Source organism: Tachypleus tridentatus, unplaced genomic scaffold, assembly GCF_004210375.1.
Source record: "Tachypleus tridentatus isolate NWPU-2018 unplaced genomic scaffold, ASM421037v1 Hic_cluster_1, whole genome shotgun sequence".
Lineage (NCBI taxonomy): Eukaryota > Metazoa > Arthropoda > Merostomata > Xiphosura > Limulidae > Tachypleus > Tachypleus tridentatus.
The window spans coordinates 13,474,322-13,494,383 of NW_027467777.1; the positions used below are offsets into that span (position 1 = coordinate 13,474,322).

A 20,062-nucleotide genomic window follows, 5' to 3' on the forward strand; every position below is an offset into this window, starting at 1 on the left:
AACACAGTCGTTTGAGAATAACTGATACAGAAACACCACTATAAAAACACAGTCGTTTGAGAAACACTGATACAGAAAACCACTATAAAAAACACAGTCGTTTGAGAAACACTGACACAGAAACACCACTATAATAACACAGTCGTTTGAGAATAACTGATACAAAAAACACCACTATAAAAACACAGTCGTTTGAGAATAACTGATACAGAAACACCACTATAAAAACACAGTCGTTTGAGAAACACTGATACAGAAACACCACTATAAAAAACACAGTCGTTTGAGAATAACTGATACAGAAACACCACTATAAAAAACACAGTCGTTTGAGAAACACTGATACAGAAACACCACTATAAAAACACAGTCGTTTGAGAATCACTGATACAGAAAACACCACTATAAAAACACAGTCGTTTGAGAATAACTGATACAGAAACACCACTATAAAAACACAGTTGTTTGAGAATCACTGATACAGAAACACCACTATAAAAACACAATCGTCAGAGAATCAGATACAGAAACACCACTATAAAAAACACAGTCGTTTGAGAATAACTGATACAGAAACACAACTATAAAAGCACAATCGTTTGAGAATCACTGATACAGAAACACATTTTGTTCTAATTGTGTTACCGAACATAGTCTCTACTATTCGTCATATCAAAATTATAATGTTACGGCCAATTCGACTGAAAGTAGGGACTGTTTTGGATAACCTATGAATGAGTTTACTCGAAATTTAATAAACGTTTATAAACCCAAGTCATATGGTAATCCAACGCATCCACCGAAGGGTTTTAACCTTGAATTTTAGCTTAATAAGCCTTAAGTTTAATTCTGTGCGACCATAAAAGGTATTAAATACCCTTTAAAAAAGTTAATATGAACGTACGTTTATATATGGCTTCTTCATATTGTATGTTTGTTTGTAACTTAAAGTGTCGTCTCATGAAATGAACAACTCTCACGACAAACATATTATAATAGACAAATATTTTTGTCTAGTTTTCAACATGTAAAGATTGGGTGAAGACAGTTGTTTTTACGTAACACTTCGACTCTGAGAGAGACAAAGAGCTCCTTTTAACAAATTTTGACCTTAGTTGGTCAGTTTGTTTGTTGTCAAATCTGTGTATTGGTTTATTTCTGTTTTACCAAGGACAAGTATCGAAACCCGATTTTAGCGTGTCACTGGTCATGATCATGAGGAATATTTACCTGTAACTGGAATAAAAATATTGAACCAATTAACAATGAGAAAATAAACACTTCTAAGAAAGCTTCGGGATATTACGAAACAACTAGTAAAGTGTTGGATAATACAAGTTTTTATATTCAGATCAAGGTGGAGTTAGATATGGTGAAACAGTTTCTGACAAATCTCATTTCGTATTTTTGGTGAACATTTTACAATAAAAGATATGGACAGCTCAGTATTTCTAGTATTGTCTGAAACAATAAACAAAACTAGCAAGTGAAGTTAACTGAAAATCACCGGAAGGTAGGATATCTTTATGTTGATACATTATGTGTGAATTATCTGTTTTATAACTTTAGAAGTAATAACTTTCTTAGCATGTTCAAAATAAAACATTTTTCTCTGAATAACAAGTGAAGTAAGATACTGTTTTTTAACGTGTTAAAATTATCATTCGTGATATTTGTAACAAATCACAGTTTAACAACAACACTGAATTACATGTTTGTAATTTTTCAAAACAAAATTGTTTGTTTTTTGGAATTACTTTGTAAGTTTTGTTCCTGTTTTAATAAATTGTTTTGATTTATTTTGAATCTCTTCAGTGTCTTGTGATTCGTATACTGTAGACATGAAGACCGCATTCCTGGTTCTGTTCTCTCTTGTCGTCCTAGCGGGAAACGCTTATGGTAAGTTTGTGAAAGATTTTTGATTTTACACGTCGGTTTGTCTTTATTATGTATTTAATCACGTGATCTGATTCTGCAAAGGAATTGTTGGAATCTGTGAAATGAACGACTTCCTACTAAATCATCAACCTGAACGTAAGTTATACAACACGATAAAACTAAAATCTACTAAACTGTTTAACACGGTAAAACTTTCATAAAATAAACAGTTAATTTTGTTGAACCAGTCTCTCCATGTTTCTATTGTCATCTACAGCGCCATCGTCCGGAGAAACAAGAAGTAAAATAAGAAACAGGTCACATACATTAACAGATGGACGTGCACATAATATATAATTAATTCAGCTAGTTCGCCAAGTTATATTTTTATATTGTTTAGAATTTATTTTTAAAATAGTTGAACTGAAAAACCTTTATCACAGACATGTTATTATACGTCTTATAATATTAAAATTGAGGGTTCAACTGTTTTTGAAGTAATGCTCTTTCTTAGTGTTCATATTAATTTTAGATATAAAACACTTTTTTACACAGTAATTAAAATACTTGGTCTTCGTTCACGACAGCAGCTAAAAGCTATATTTTCCTTAACTTAGTCTCTTGATAGTTTGAAGTAAAATAAAGGTTATTATGATATTACTTGGGAGAGTCGAAACGATCAGTGATAAACATTCTATTGTTAACACATAATGTAATATGAACGATTTATTTTATCCGTAGCTGTTGTTTACTGTGGAAATGGATGGACCTGCCCTGACGGGTACACTTGTTGCTTGCGTCCTAATGGCAGTTTCGGTTGTTGCCCATATCGTAATGGCGTCTGTTGCTGTAGTGGCAAAACATGTTGCCAGTCTCTACAATATTGTTCAGCAGATTCTATCAGATGTCATCAATGTTCATCCTTTGCTGGTGCATTGGTGGGTGATGCGCCGACAGCGACATCTCTCGTCGAAGCTGGAAAATCTTGAGTTGAGCACGTAAATTAAAACAAAACAAAAACCTTTAAAATTTTTTTTTTAAAATTAAAGTCTATATTTTCAACTGACATCCTTTCCATGTCATTAAAATTGACGAGAAAAAATAAAAGTTATAAATAAAAGTATATGTGATAAAGACTGTTTTATTATAATATATCGAACGTCAAATCATCAAAACAGTTTCACAAAACAGTGACAATACAAACATTTCTCAACCATGAGTCTGATATTAATGTGGGTAAGTTTGTTTATAAAGTAAAATATATTCAACATGCATTGTTTTACATACAGTAATTGTAGACTGTTATTATTTTAAACACAATAAATATAAAATTAAAATTAGGTTTGTGAGAAACTCAGAAGAAGTGTCATACCTTACAAACTTACAATACTTACAAACAGAATAATGCGTCACGTAAGCGACCTTTTGAAGATAGAATTCTGCATCTAGTTTGTTTATTTGTTATTAAACAAAGTTACACCAAGGACAATCTGCTTAACACGGGTAACGAAGCCCGGTTTTTAGGAGAACAGTCTGTAGACATACCATTATACCACTAAAGGACACTAGATCTACAGCTTAAGGATATTCAAACATTAGAAAGTGTAAAAAATTATTCCAATCGCACTACGTTTGCTGTATCTATTGTTAACCAATACGTTTCGCTCAGTCCAGAGATTTTCAGAGCTGATGGGACACAACAAACAAATCATTGTCATTATAAAGATCTACAAAGTTATTGTGATGTGTGGATAGAAATACGAATGACGTACAATATTCTTAAGTTTTACGTGTGACAGTTACTGGCAATACATGTACAAAACATGGACATGAGGTTGAACTTTTTATTACAAAACGATTACTAATTTTTTTAGAGAAAGGAATTTGTGTCTGTGTTGATAAAAACCTGTCGTCTCTAACTCCTGACGAGCCCCGGCATGGCCAGGTGGTTAGGGCACTCGACTTATAATCTGTGTTTCGCGGGTTCGAATCCACATCACACTGAACATACTTCTTCTGCCGGGATGTCGTTATAACGTGACGGTGAATCCCACTATTCTTTGTTAAATGATTACCTCAATAATAGGCAGTAGGTAGTGATGATTAGCTGCCTTCCCTCTAGTGTTACACTGTTAAATTACGGACGGCTAGCGCAGATAACCTAAAGCAGTTTTCACTAAAATTAAAAACAAACAAACAGTTCAAATAAAATTTTAAATATGGACATAGTAAAAGATTCAGTGCCTAATAAAAACTGAACAAACGTAAATGAAATGTTTTTCGTCTGGAGAATATTATGTTTGTACAAAATGGTGTTTGTACCTTAGTTTTGAAAATAAAATGTGGTAGAACATTTTATAACCAGTTATCTCGTTTTATATGGTTAAATAAATGTTATTACAAATACTGAAGATTACGAAATGTGTAACTTACTGCGCAGTGTGTAAGTTCTTGTGTTTCCAGATTATGTACGTTTTATTATAAGATACGTGGACTTACTTATCAGTATCTTATATTTATACAATTTATAATTAAGATTGAGACAACATGCAGACTCACAACATGATTTAATGAATATCATGTGTCATGTTATTACTTTGATTTCCACATGATTTTTATGACACGTAGCAAAAACTCATCAAAAATATATTTTGTGTTTAAGAAATATTTATTTATTGATTTATATTAATTAAACGTTTTGATCTGTATGGACTGAAACATTTATGGTTTTGTCACCAGGAGTCGTGATATATTGTGTGAAAGTACGAACGAAATATTCGATAGGACAACAAAACCATAGAAATGTTTCATCTTCACAGCACGTTAATTAGATATGTATTAAGCAGTTTGAGATAACACATACAGTTTAGTAATTTCTTACCAGAAGGTTACATTTTCTTTACTTTAAAGTTTTTATCATCAAACAAAAATGTACAACTGTAAAATTACCACTTGTACTTCATCCATTATCATTTTGAAACGAGTATAATCTGTCCACGTTGTTACAAACACTTAGCTGTATTGTGGGACGTATTGTTTCTCTAGGTCTCACTTGTTCCTGAGGTTGACTGGTTTCTCATTAAATGTTTCTAAACCGTTAATTATTAGTGTTGTACAGTAACGGTTTTACATGGAAGATTTGGGATAACACTTTCTTGTTATAATTCTTGGAAGCTTAGTTATAAGTTAATTCAATGGTTCAGTCAAGAATAAACCCAAGGATAACAATCTTTGCATGCTATGTTTGTTGATATTCCAAACTTGAGACTAAGGTTATCAGATGTGAAATTTTAATCATTAACATTATTTGATCTTCAGTCTCCACCTTAAAATTAAAAGTCACGATATGAGACATATACTCAACCAATGTGGAGAATACTTTTCGGTCATTAAAGTTTCACTTTAAGATATTGTTCCCCCCTTCAAGTTAAATTACATTTGTCTAACAAAACCTTGTTTGAACATCTGTTCATTTCTGTGTTTAACTATGGTCACTGTCACGTATAAAACCTCTATAACAAAGTTGATAGTCAAGTAAATTGCCCGGCATGGCCAGGTGGGTTAAGACACTCGACTCGTAATCTGAGGGTCGTGGGTTCGATTCTTCGTCGCACCAAACATGCTAGCCCTTTCAGCTATGGAAGCGTTATATGTGACGGTCAATCCACTATTCGTTGGTAAAAAAGTAGTCCAACAGTTGGCGGTGGGTGAGGATGACTAATAACAAATGGATTACTTGTTATTCTTTCATGATAGGTATTGAAATTCGGATTTTAGAGTTATAAGTCATATGTATGTCTACTGAAACCCTGGTACAGAATGTAATAAAGGTGAAGGAACTCAAGTTGTCTGTGTGTTTGTCTCAAGATACTAAAGTCTTTCTTCCAGACAACGAAATAATTTATATACATTACGACATAAGTCAAAATGTATTATGTTGTCATTACAGTAAACAGTTAACTTGAGAAAGAGTTGGAAAGTGTAGCGAGATTTGTGTTCATTGAAAAATGTTCCTTTTGTTTTTTATTAGGTAGAAACCTACGAAATAGGATTCGTGTGTTGTTCCCATCACGGGTATCGAAACCCACGTTTTAGCGTTATAAGCCTTCAAACTTAATCTTTGAAATAACGGGAGGGACATTTCACTTTGGGTAACTGTTATTAAATGTACGTTGTACCCATGGTGTATAAATATGTGTCCCACTTAACACGCCGTGGGATATCGGTAAGTTTACGAACTTATAACTCTAACATTCGAAGTTCGCTTCTCTACAGATACCCCAGTGTGGCTTTGTTCTAAAAGAAACAAAATGTATATTTGTCAGTAACTTGAAAATGTTCGTTACATAAATTAAGATTCTTTCTTTGAAATTAAGCACAAAGCTACTCAATCAGCTGTCTCTACATTACTCACCACGGGTATCGAAACCCCATGTTGTGAGACAACTCGAACAAGTGCGTCAGACAAATTAAGTAACGAAAAATAAAACACTTTGAAGGATTGGTTTGTTTTGAATTTCGCAAAAACTGCACGAGTGCTATCTGCGCTAGCCGTCCTTAACTTAGCAATGTAAGACTTGAGGAAAGCAACTAGTCATCACTAAACTCCGCCAACTCTGGGGCTACTATTTTACTAACGAATAGTGGGATTGACCGTCACATTATAGTTGAAAAGTCGAGCATGTTTGGTGCGACTAGAATTCGAACCCGCGACCCTCAGATTAGGAATCGCGTGTCTTAACCACCTGGCCATGCCATGCCCACTGTGAAGTAATGAATGGTTTTAAGGTGTTTATTTTATTTATATATTTATTTATCGCGACGTTTCTAAAACGTATTGTTAAGACCGATCCAGTAACAAGATTGTTTCAACATTTAATAATTAAAATAGAAGTTTAACTACTTTCTTTTTCTGGTAATTACAAAACATGTGAAAGACTCGTAAACGTTGCTTAAAATTCCGTAACCTGTTGGGAAAATATAAAAGACAAAGACTGTAGATTTATGATAAATTTAAAAAATAAAACGGTGAATTCGATGTATCGTTTATGACCTTGAAGTTGAAAACTGTTTGCGTACGAACCAGTTGTCTTTAATATTGAATATCAAGTTTGAGGACCAAACAATACTTTGTGTTTCTACTAAACTTGTAACACAGGTATCTTTCTCTAAATTGCCAATCTATGCTCTTATTTCGTGGTTTGATTTATGTTTCAGATTCATATCATATTTACATTTGACAAAATTATGATTTATTTTCTATATTTCATGTCTTATCCAGAAAATAGACTTGTTTAGTTTGTGTCATATAGTTCTTATAATTATTATGTTACAACATCGTAAGGAACATCTGTGATTATAATGTCTTGGTTTCGAGCTTCTGTAAAGCTACAGTATTACAACAGTTTAACTGATACAGCCATATTTACATTATCTAGGTGAGATAGCTCTCTGAATTAATAAACTAGACGTCAATCAATCTGGCGATTTACGGTTTATGTCCTGTTGACACAAACCTATGTTTCACACTTTGGAACCGCTCATGCGTTATAAGAGTAAAAGTGAAATACAACTTTTCGAATAGAGCGGGCAAAATTTGTCGGTGGATTCTGTTAATTAGCTGCCTTTTCTTTAATCTATCAAATCAAAAATTATGGGTGTATAATCCTCGTGACGTTTCTCGCTGATGTTTGAAAGAAGCCAATCAGAGATGAGACGAAATCGATTAGACAAGTCTAAGAAACGAGCTGTAAGCACGATCGATTTAGAAGATCAGATTGTTTTGAAATACAACTTTATAGGACATTCAGGCACACATATTGGTTGTGACATGAAGCTCACGTGGTTTACTGTTTACATTTATTTACATTGTAAATAACGTCTAACTATTGCAAGTAATTCTTTGTGAACCTGAACCTGACCAGAGTCATCTTTAAGTCACGTGTTTATAACTGAATAATATTGTGGGTCAAGTAAACATATTTCTTGCAGGACGAAAGTTGAGTCTGAGTTTTATAGAAAGACTGTAGATAGAACTGAATCGTGAGAAAGTATTTTTCTGCAAAGTGTAACACAGACGGTTAGACATACGTTTTCCATAATTATTGTGTACTATGTATATAAAAGATATTCTTCTATAGCAGCTCATGATACATATATTGTTTAAAACACACTTAAGTGAGAAATCAATATAGCGTGTGAAAAACACCAACAAACATAATAGAAATAACAGATAGTTCTGGTTCCAAACGTTAGACAGAGGACAGAAATGTGAAGAAACGCCTTCTAAATAATATACAACAGTGAATCACAGTCTCAGGGTCAGGGTTCGAACCCCCATCCCACCAAGCATGACCGTCCTTTCAGCCATTAAGACGTTATAGCGTTTGAGAATAACTTAAACAGAAACACCACTATAAAAACACAGTCGTTTGAGAATCACTGATACAGAAACACCACTATAAAAACACAGTCGTTTGAGAATAACTGATACAGAAACACAACTATAAAAGCACAATCGTTTGAGAATCACTGATACAGAAACACATTTTGTTCTAATTGTGTTACCGAACATAGTCTCTACTATTCGTCATATCAAAATTATAATGTTACGGCCAATTCGACTGAAAGTAGGGACTGTTTTGGATAACCTATGAATGAGTTTACTCGAAATTTAATAAACGTTTATAAACACAAGTCATATGGTAATCCAACGTATCCACCGAAGGTTTTGAACCTTGAATTTTAGCTTTATAAGCCTTAAAGCTTAATTCTGTGCGACCATAAAAGGTATTAAATACCCTTTAAAAAGTTAATATGAACGTACGTTTATATATGGCTTCTTCATATTGTATGTATGTTTGTAACTTAAAGTGTCGTCTCATGAAATGAACAATTCTCAGGACAAACATATTATAATAGACAAATATTTTTGTCTACTTTTCAACATGTAAAAGATTGGGTGAAGACAGTTGTTTTTTACGTAACACTTCGACTCTGAGAGAGTTGGTTAGTTTGTTTGTTGTCAGATCTGTGTATTGGTTTAACTCTGCTTTGCCAAGGGCAAGTATGGAAACCCGATTTTTAGCGTGTTACTGGTCATGATCATGAGGAATATTTACCTGTAACTGGAATAAAAATACTGAACCAATTAACAATGAGAAAATAAACCCTTCCAAGAAATCTTCGATATTACGAGACAACTAGTAAAGTGTTGTATAATACAAGTTTTTATATTCACATCAAGGTGGAGTTAGATATGGTGAAACAGTTTCTGACAAATCTCATTTCTTATTTTTTCGGTGAACATTTTACTATAAAAGATATGGACTGTTCGGTATTTCTAGTACTGTCTGAAACAATAAACAAAACTTGCAAGTGAAGTTAAGTGAAAATCATCGGAAGGTAGGATATCTTTATGTTGATACATTATGTGTGAATTATCTGTTTTATAACTTTAGAAGTAATAACTTTCTCAGCATCTTTAAAATAAAACATTTTTCTCTGAATAACAAGTGAAGTAAAATACTGTTTTTTATTGTGTTAAAATTATCATTCGTGATATTTGTAACAAACGACAGTTTAACAACAACACAGAATTACGTCTTTGTAATTTTTCAAAACAAAATTGTTCGTTTGTTTTCGAATTCCGTTGTAAGTTTTGTTCCTGTTTTAATAAATTGTTTTGATTTATTTTGAATCTCTTCAGTGTCTTGTGATTCGTATACTGTAGACATGAAGACCGCATTCCTGGTTCTGTTCTCTCTTGTCGTCCTAGCGGGAGACGCTTATGGTAAGTTTGTCAAAGAATTTTGATTTTACACGTCGGTTTGTCTTTATTATGTATTTAATCACGTGATCTGATTCTGCAAAGGAATTGTTGGAATCTGTGGAATGAACGACTTCCTACTAAATCATCAACCTGAACGTAAGTTATACAACACGATAAAACTAAAATCTACTAAACTGTTTAACACGGTAAAACTTTCATAAAATAAACAGTTAATTTTGTTGAACCAGTCTCTCCATGTTTCTATTGTCATCTACAGCGCCATCGTTCGGAGAACCAAGAAGTAAAATAAGAAACAGGTCACATACATTAACAGATGGACGTGCACATGATATATAATTAATTCAGCTAATTAGCCAAGTTATATTTTTATACTGTTTACAATTTATTTTAAAATAGTTGAGTTAAAACCTTTATCACAGACATGTTATTATACATCTTATAATATTAAAATTGAGGGTTAAACGGTTATAGAAGTTGTGCTCTTTCTTAGGTTTCTTATTAATTTTTGATATAAAACACTTGTTTACACAGTAATTAAAATGCTTGGTATTGGTCCACTGGTGTAGAAACACATGGTAGAGGACTAGCCATTTGTCTACCTCTGTCATGTGTTTAATAACGACAACAGCTAAAAGTTATGTTTTCCTTTACTTAGTCTCTTGATTGTGTGAAGTAAAATAAAGGTTATTATGATATTACCTGGGAGAGTCGAAACGATCAGTGATAAACATTCTATTGTTAACACATAATGTAATATGAACGATTTATTTTATCCGTAGCTGTTGTTTACTGTGGAAATGGATGGACCTGTCCTGACGGGTATACTTGTTGCTTGCGTCCTAATGGCAGTTTCGGTTGTTGCCCATATCATAATGCCGTCTGTTGCTGTAGTGGCAAAACATGTTGCCAGTCTCTACAATATTGTTCAGCAGATTCTATCAGATGTCATCAATGTTCATCCTTTGCTGGTGCATTAGTGGGTGATGCGCCGACAGCGACATCTCTCGTCGAAGCTGGAAAATCTTGAGTTGAGCACGGAAATTAAAAACAAAACAAAAACCTTTAAAATTTTTGTTTTAAAATTAAAGTCTATATTTTCAACTGACATCCTTTCCATGTCATTAAAAATTGACGAAAAAAAATAAAAGTTATAAATAAAAGTATATGTGATAAAGACTGTTTTATTATAATGTATCGAACCTCAAATCATCAAAAACAGTTTCACAAAACAGTGACAATACAAACATTTCTCAACCATGAGTCTGATATTAATGTGGGTAAGTTTGTTTATAAAGTAAAATATATTCAACATGCATTGTTTTACATACAGTAATTGTAGACTGTTATTATTTTAAACACAATAAATATAAAATTAAAATTAGGTTTGTGAGAAACTCAGAAGAAATGTCATACCTTTCAAACTTACAAAACTTACAGACAGAATAATACGTCACGTTCGTTAGAATTTATGGTGTAAGCGACCTTTTAAAGATAGAATTCTGCATCTGGTTTGTTTATTTGTCATTAAACAAAGTTACACGAAGGACAATCTGCTTAACACGGGTAATGAAGCCCGGTTTTTAGGAGAACAGTCTGTAGACATACTATTGTACCACTAAAGGACACTAGATCTACTGCTTAAGGATATTCAAACACTAGAAAGTGAAAAAATTTTTCCAATCGCACTACGTTCGCTGTATCTATTGTTAAACAATACGTTTCGCTGAGTCCAGATATTTTCAGAGCTGATGGGACACAACAAACAAATCATTGTCATTATAAAGATCTACAAAGTTATTGTGATGTGTGGATAGAAATACGAATGACGTGCAATCTTTTTAAGTTTTACGTGTGACAGTTACTGGCAATACATGTACAAAACATGGACATGAGGTTGAACTTTTTATTACAAAACGATTACTAATTTTTTAAAGAAAGGAATTTGTGTGTCTGTTGAGAAAAACCTGTCGTCTCTAACTCCTGATGAGCCCCGGCATGGCCAGGTGGTTAGGGCACTAAAGTTTTTATCTCAGGATCGCGTGTTCGAATCCACGCCACACTAAACATGCCTCTTCAGCCGGCAGGACGTTATGACGTGTCGGTGAATCCCACTATTCTTTGTTAAATGATTACCTCAATAATTGGCAATAGGTGGTTACACTGTTAAATTACGGATGGCTAGCGCAGATAACCTAAAGCAATTTTTCACGACAGGGGATCAAAATGAAATAATCCTGTGACTCAGATATATTTAAAAATCTGATGAAATCTACATTTATGTGAAGATACATTTACATTTCATAACTTAATGATACAAAAATATTTTGGTGACCAAGGTAAGCACAACAGTCAGTGAAAATATTATCAACAAACATCAACCTATTAATAAGCATATATAACAAAGAGAAAATCTCTTCTGTAGATTGGAGTTCATCACACACAAGTAACTTCTGTCCTAAATACCAAGTATTTGAGAATTTTCAGTAATACATAATGACCTACATTATAAAAAATGTATGTCATTAGAAACTGTAATAAAAATAATATGAAAGAAGGGTTTTGTAATTCTAATTTATTGAAGCAATGTGCCAAGCAACTACATAAAGATTGTGGTAATAGGTTAAGTGACATATGGAATTACACTTGGCAATATTACATTGCATAAAAGGAAAATATGCCTTTATTTGTTCTAAATTACACTGTACATAGTAAATGTGCCAAAAACCACTAGGCCTAATACATGACGTAGTTACTAACGAAACAAACCTAGATAACAAAAGAATTTAAGTTTAAAACAATTTTTTTTAAAATTTCAATACACTGTGGTTGACCCCAAAACACTTTCTGTTTCATAATTTTCAATTTCTTCTCCTCTGAATCTTTGATATAAACATAACTAACTTTAAAGGGTAATTAATGTATTGTTTATTACAGTACTTTGACTTGAGTAATTTTATTCTGGCTAAATTATAATTGTTGAGATTGTTTTTTGAATATTATTACAATTATGTTTTATTTAATTATGAAAGTGAAATTATAAGTTATTATTAACTAATACTGTAAACAGCACACTAGAATACTTCCCGTAAGTACTGGATAAATAAAAACTTACACTTTATGAAGTTTGTCACAAAACTGAATGTAGATATACATATAAAAGTTTATACACAGTTAAATACACTGTCGAGCACTTGTAGTGAGAAATAAACCTGATTAGTTTTAACGTGTATTAGAAAAAGTTGTACACACAAAGTTATGGTAGCAGCAAACATTATGTTATAATTATACTTAAGTAAAACAAAATAGTGGGTTAGGCTTAGGCAGAATTTTACAGAGGCTTAATTTTATAATTAACATTTTCCAACTCATTTTTTAAAATAATTTCAATTTCACATCTTAACAAAAGTAATACCAGTAGCACTAAGCAATACTAAAGCTACACCCTGGTTATATTGTATAACAATTAGCAACAGTAATGTAGCCGTAGGTAAGTATTAACACATACATACATATATATATATATGCAAATTACAATCAACATAATCCACAAAACATTAAGTAATGTCACTGTAATAATACACTTTACACGGTTTATACTAACACTATTAACAGTATTACAGTAGGCCAATTTAACGAGCCAATTATCCGGTACAGTACGTCAGAAGATATATATACATGTAATTTGCAATATTTTGAAGTTTTACTAGAAAATATATCTGATAAAGTATTTTACCTGCAACAATAATCACGTAGACTTTTTGTTATATCTCAAAACAATAATGATCAAATATTAAATAAGGTACCAAAAAATGTAACCATGTGGCAAGATCGAGATCAAGAAAGAAATAATTTTCGCCTGTCGGTAAAAATTAAAACTACCTAATTTTCATTATTTTCCTGATTACAAACAAGTGTAGTGACAGTGAATGTCAGAAAACCTTACAACCTATTTTATTCATTCAACGTTCCAGTTTTACATGTTCATCAGGGTATATAAATTATTAAATTACCTTCTAATTCAAATTTATTTCCATAATTTGCTTAATATTTCATTAAATACGTGAAGTAATATTTTCCTCTGATTGCAAGTTGGAAAAGAGTAGCATTTTTCCTGGCTGACAAAATATTTAACTGCAAAGTCTTAGTTTAACTGAATTCTGCCAGTGGTAATTTATTTTGCAATGTCTGAAATGAAAAAAAAACGAATTGAGTTTGACGGCTTCTTGAGTGTTTGTTTGTTTATTTTGAATTTCGCACAAAGCAACTCGAGGGCTATCTGCGCCAGCCGTCCCTAATTTAGCAATGTGAGACAAGATGGAAGGCAGCTAGTCGTCACCATCCACCGCCAACTCTGGGGCTACTCTTTTACCAACGAATAGTGGGATTGACCGTACTTTATAACGTACCCAAGACTAAAGGACGAGCATGTTTGGTGCGACGGTGATTCGAACTCGCGACCCTCAAATTATAAATCGAGCTCCTGGCCACTTCAGGATAGCAGTATATTATCAAAACATCACTTAATGATTACTTTATATGGGCGTCAGCGTGTGAAAATTTATTGTGACAGTACATGTGTATAGAAATACAATTGTGAAAATAAATATGTGTTGTTTTCAGCATACATTAGCGTTAGGTAAAATCAATCATTAGTGTTGTATAACTCGAATCAATTACAGAAATAACACAACAATAATAATCACCATGACCATGGAAATAAAAATATGTGTTGTGTATTTTGTTATAGCAAAACCACAGTAGGTTACCTGCTATGCTCATTGAGCGGATTGAACCCTGATGTTAGCGTTGTAAATCCGAAGACTTACCGCTGTCCCACTGATCTAAGATGTCAAGATACTGTGATATGAAGCTAACTGTGACAACCAACCTGGAAAAGGTATCATCTAAAAATGCAGTGCTTAAAATTTTATTCAATACCACGAATACAATGTTGACTTTTCTGTTGAAACAGAGGAGGAAAGCGTGATATACAGGTATATGTGCGTTATTTCAACATTTTAGTTTATTCTAAATTTATGCAGTTTTTGCATATGACACAGTCCAAAAAACCTGATGTTCTCTAGACTTCATACCTGTTATGCTCATGGGAACTATAGCTAAACATTACTCATGAATCCAGACAAGAACAGTGTCCTCAGCCAGCAGGGCAGATGTTAAATTAGAATGACCAGCCATGTGGTTAGAAGAAACTGCTATCGTTAAATCTATAAGAGATTATAACTTTAAATAATCTCCAAGGATCCACAGTGAGTTGGCTGGCGGACTAACATTTCAATAGAAAGACATCACTTCATGAATTCACGAATCCAATAGCAGGTAACCATCCAACGTTTCTATTGTACGTTTTTAACCTTGACAAAAATACGGTTTTCATTCTGTATTACACATTGTGTCTGGTTTATTTATTTTTTAAATTTAGAATTACTTTATAATATCCTGTCGTTAGCCCTTGTTGGCCTTTGCTATCCTGTTCATTTTGAATATACTTGCGTATTGCTTACCAGACCAATTTTAAATCTTAACGGTTGGAGAAACGTAATATGTTTCTGAAGATATATAACACTAACTTTTAATATATATTTCTATATATTAGCTAATTACTTGTTTGTTGTTGATGAAAAAATTTAAATTAATTAATATAGCCTAAAATTTCCTTTGTAACTTCGTAATAGCCGATTTATTGACTTAAAACCTGCATCAGTTTTCCTTCCTAAGGCCTAATGTGGTGAAAATGGGTCAGCGTTGATGACTAGCACAATTCCTGAAGAATCGATTCTCAGTTAATCCTACTTCTAACAAGTCTTGTTTTTAAATAATAGATGCTTTAACTTGTATGTGTATGTTTGAAAAAAACCTAAATCTGTTGATTATTTGATTTGTTAATTGTCACTTGCACATTTATGTCAGTAGAGTATGACAGAAAATAAAAACTAAAAAAACTCCCCCACCCAAAACATATTAACTCGTACAATTTATTTAACACTTAAGACAGTAAATATTTTAATCTCTTTTGTGGTAAAAGATATAAAACAACAACAAAATTTAGTTTTAGCATTTATAAATCGAAGGTTTGGTTTAGTTTAAATTTCGCGCAACTCTATACAAGGGCTATCTGCGCTAGCCGTCACTTATTTTACAGTGTAAGACTAGAGGAAAGACAGCTAGTCATCACCACCCACCGCCAACTCTTGGGCTACTCTTTTGCTGACGAATAGTGGGATTGACTTTTACATTATAACGCACACACAGTTGAAAGGGCGAACTTGTTTGGTGTGACAGGGATTTGATATAAACCGAAGGAACAGAAATATAAACGACAATAAAACAAGATAAAGTAATTTCAGAAACAAAAGACTAAACTACATTAAGCAGATATTCAAATTTACCGATGAAAAACCAATTTATACGTTTCCATGAGAACGTATACCAAAATATCGTAGAAAGAAGGTTCAGTAGTAGAATATTTGAAAAAAAGGTGAAACAAGGCTTAGAAATGGAGCGTTTGAAAATATCAGAAGAAGAGGTTTAGTCGCGAAATATTTAAAAAACGGGAAGGAAAATTTCTTATGGGAACGATTATTTAGAAACTGAGACTCTTAACTGTAATTTATTTTCAAGACAGCATGAAATAAACGACTACCTGATACACAACAGTGTTTTTAAACGACAGAAGTGACATGAATGACAAAATTAAACCCTACACAAAATGTTTCGTTAAAAACAAAACTGATAAGCAAATACAAAAGTAAAGAGCTTGTACTGTTGTAACACAGATATTAAATAACTTGTATTGTTGTAACACAGAAAGTAAAGAGTCTGTACTTGTTGTGATCCAGATAGTAGAGAGTCTATATTGTAACACAGATAATAAAGAACTTGTATTGTTGTAAAATATACAGTAAAGAGTCTGTATTGTTGTAACACAGGTGGTAAAATGTCTGTATTGTTATAACAGATATTAAAGAGTCTGTATTGTTGTAACACTGATAGTAGAGAGTCTATATTGTAACACAGATATTAAAAGTCTGTGTTATTGTAACACAGATAGTAAAGAGCTTGTATTGTTTCACCACAGATATTAAATAACACTTTGCTGTAACACAGATATAAAGATCATATTTTGCTGTCACACAGAATGTAGAGAGTCTGGTTTGTTGTAACACAGACAGTAATGAGCTTGTATTGTTGTAACACAGATAATAAAGAGTGTATCATTGTGCTGAATGGTTCCCACAGAAAACGATTACCAAGCAGGCCAGTAGGAAACACACAAATAACAGATATAACAACAGGTTTAATATTTTTGATAAATATCACATTAGGCTTCATGTGATTTGTTTGTTTACATACCTCATCTGTTTAGGGTTCCAAGTCAAGAGGTTCAGTACAAACAGTGATTCAGAGTTATTTTTTGTCTTTAAATGTATGTAAGGGTTTCTTGGTCAAGGCTTGTGGAAAGCTAAAGGTAGATTAAAGCAATATTTTCACAAACCTTTGATAACTGTAATACAATAGAGGACGGAATATAAAAGTAAACTTCTAGATTTAATAAAAGGACTTCATGATAAAACAAATATTGTGTGTATCTTTGTAACTATTATAAGATTTACAATGTCAGTGAGAGGAACGACTCCAACTTATGGTGTTTACCACATCAAGATGATGACTAGATGCATACTGTACTCCCATACTTCTGTTTATAGCTTTAGTACTCAAATTGAAAACATTAAAATTAAACACATGTACAGCAGATGAAGCTAGAAATAGTTTCAAAGAAGGTTTAGCAGAAATGTTAAAAGAGTTAAAATGAAGATGAGCATATGAGAGAAGATAACTTCAAAACAGATGGTATTATTCCATGGACAACCACCATGCTGGAAAATAATTTACATGTCATGTACAAATGAACACAACTGATTGAATGAGATCATAAAAATCCCAGTAACCCAGTGATGGTAAGAGTTGATACAATAGGCACATTAGTTAGAAACTGTTTTGTGGTCCTGGAAATAGAATTTCTGATGGCAGAAATGAAATGTAGCAAGTGAAAATTATAGATTCTTCAAGGAAGCAGTCTCTCATGTAGTTGGTATGGGTAATTTCTTGTTTAAATTAATTTTTCTGAACACTCTGATACCACAACAGATATAAATTCAGTTCTTAAGCAATGTGAGACATTTTGGAGTAGGTTATAAATGGTATGAATATCTGGTCACTAAATTATTGTTAGAATTTCTTTTTGAGATTATATTTATAGAATTTTGACATATCTTCACCTGTATGACATCACAAAAATTTAAATTATCCCTGATGATGTGATACCCACTTGAAATAAAAATGTATCTCAGAATGGCTGGTATTAACACTTTTATTGATAAGGAGAGAACAACGTTTTGACCTTTCTAGATTTAGATTACTCTTTATAAAATAAAATCATATAAATATATTATGTAATAAAATAATATACACTGGAATAACTACAAACACTGATTTGGTATATATTAATGTTATATGGTGACAGTTCTTTTCACATTCTCAATCCTGATGTAACTTTAACCAATGAATGGTAAAACAGCTTGATGAAAACAGTACTGATACAGACGTTATTAAACTATATGTCCTCAAAGAAAAATTAAAACTACAACAAGTACATAAATAAACCACTACGAAAGACAGAACCAGAAAATGTCTAACATTACAATAATGAAGTTATTATCTATTCTATCAATATACAAGTATATATTAAAAACTGTAAGTTTTAGCTCTTATTTCTGTCACTCGTAACCTGTTGCTAAGTTTCTAGTAAAGAGGAATTTTCAAACTTTTCTTTGAGTAAACAGTTTGAAAACAGCATTTTTCTTTGTAGCACAGCAAAGAACAAAGCAATGAAAAGTTCACAATTATTAAGAAATAGATTAATATCCTAAAACAGAACTCTTGGGGTAAACCACTGTTAAATAGATAAATATCCTAAAAACAGAACTCTAGTGGTAAACCACATTTAAATAGATAAATATCCTAAAAACAGAACTCTAGTGGTAAACCACATTTAAATAGATAAATATCCTAAAAACAGAAATCTAGTGGTAAACCACTGGTAAAAGATAAATATCCTAAAACAGAACTCTAGTGGTAAACCACATTTAAATAGATAAATATCCTGAAAACAGAACTCTAGTGGTAAACCACTGGTAAATAGATAAATGTCCTAAAAACAGAATCTAGTGGTAAACCACTGTTAAAAAGGATAAATATCCGAAAAACAGAACTCTAGTGGTAAACCACTGTTAAAAGGATAAATATCCTAAAAACAGAACTCAGTGGTAAACCACTGTTAAAAGGATAAATATCCTAAAACAGAACTCAGTGGTAAACCACTGTTAAAAAGGATAAATATCCTAAAAACAGAACTCCAGTGGTAAACCACTGTTAAAAAGGATAAATATCCTAAAAATAGAACTGTAGTGGTAAACCACTGTTAAAAAGGATAAATATCCTAAAAACAGAACTGTAGTGGTAAACCACTGGTAAATAGATAAATATCCTAAAACAGAACTCTAGTGGTAAACCACTGTTAAAAAGGATAAATATCCTAAAAACAGAACTGTAGTGGTAAACCACTGGTAAATAGATAAATATCCTAAAACAGAACTCTAGTGGTAAACCACTGTTAAAAAGGATAAATATCCTAAAAACAGAACTCCAGTGGTAAACCACTGTTAAAAAGAATAAATATCCTAAAAACAGAACTGTAGTGGTAAACCACATTTAAATAGATAAATATCCTAAAAACAGAAATCTAGTGGTAAACCACTGTTAAAAAGGATAAATATCCTAAAAAACAGAACTCCAGTGGTAAACCACTGTTAAAAAGATAAATATCCTAAAAACAGAACTCTAGTGGTAAACCACTGGTAAATAGATAAATATCCTAAAAACAGAACTCTGGTGGTAAACCACTGTTAAAAAAGGATAAATATCCTAAAAACAGAACTCCAGTGGTAAACCACTGTTAAAAGGATAAATATCCTAAAACAGAACTCCAGTGGTAAACCACTGTTAAAAGGATAAATATCCTAAAAACAGAACTGTAGTGGTAAACCACTTTAAATAGATAAATATCCTAAAAAACAGAACTCTAGTGGTAAACCACTGTTAAAAGGATAAATATCCTAAAACAGAACTCAGTGGTAAACCACTGTTAAAAAGGATAAATATCCTAAAACAGAACTGTAGTGGTAAACCACTGGTAAATAGATAAATATCCTAAAAATAGAACTCTTGTGGTAAACCACTGGTAAATAGATAAATGTCCTAAAAACAGAACTCTTGTGGTAAACCACTGTTAAAAAGGATAAATATCCTAAAAAC

The 20,062-nt window shown here is 32.3% G+C and overlaps 1 protein-coding gene across 1 annotated transcript; it reads left to right on the plus strand.

Annotated features, from left to right (window-relative positions):
- The first annotated feature begins 1,458 nt into the window (after nt 1–1,458).
- On the plus strand, nt 1,459–10,833 carry LOC143242032 (progranulin-like). Its single transcript, XM_076485371.1, has 5 exons — nt 1,459–1,513; nt 1,816–1,899; nt 2,620–2,862; nt 9,587–9,670; nt 10,450–10,833. The coding sequence occupies exons 2-5, from the start codon at nt 1,842–1,844 to the stop codon at nt 10,695–10,697; spliced, it is 633 nt and encodes a 210-aa protein (XP_076341486.1). The 5' UTR covers nt 1,459–1,513; nt 1,816–1,841; the 3' UTR covers nt 10,698–10,833.
- Nucleotides 10,834–20,062: the final 9,229 nt, after the last annotated feature.

Excerpts from the sequence above, each read along its gene's own strand:
- LOC143242032 (XM_076485371.1), top strand. The coding sequence starts at position 1,842 with ATGAAGACCGCATTCCTGGTTCTGTTCTCTCTTGTCGTCCTAGCGGGA. Across the intron at positions 1,900-2,619 it reads CCTAGCGGGAAACGCTTATG|CTGTTGTTTACTGTGGAAAT; the intron begins GTAAGTTTGTGA and ends TTTTATCCGTAG. Across the intron at positions 9,671-10,449 it reads CCTAGCGGGAGACGCTTATG|CTGTTGTTTACTGTGGAAAT; the intron begins GTAAGTTTGTCA and ends TTTTATCCGTAG.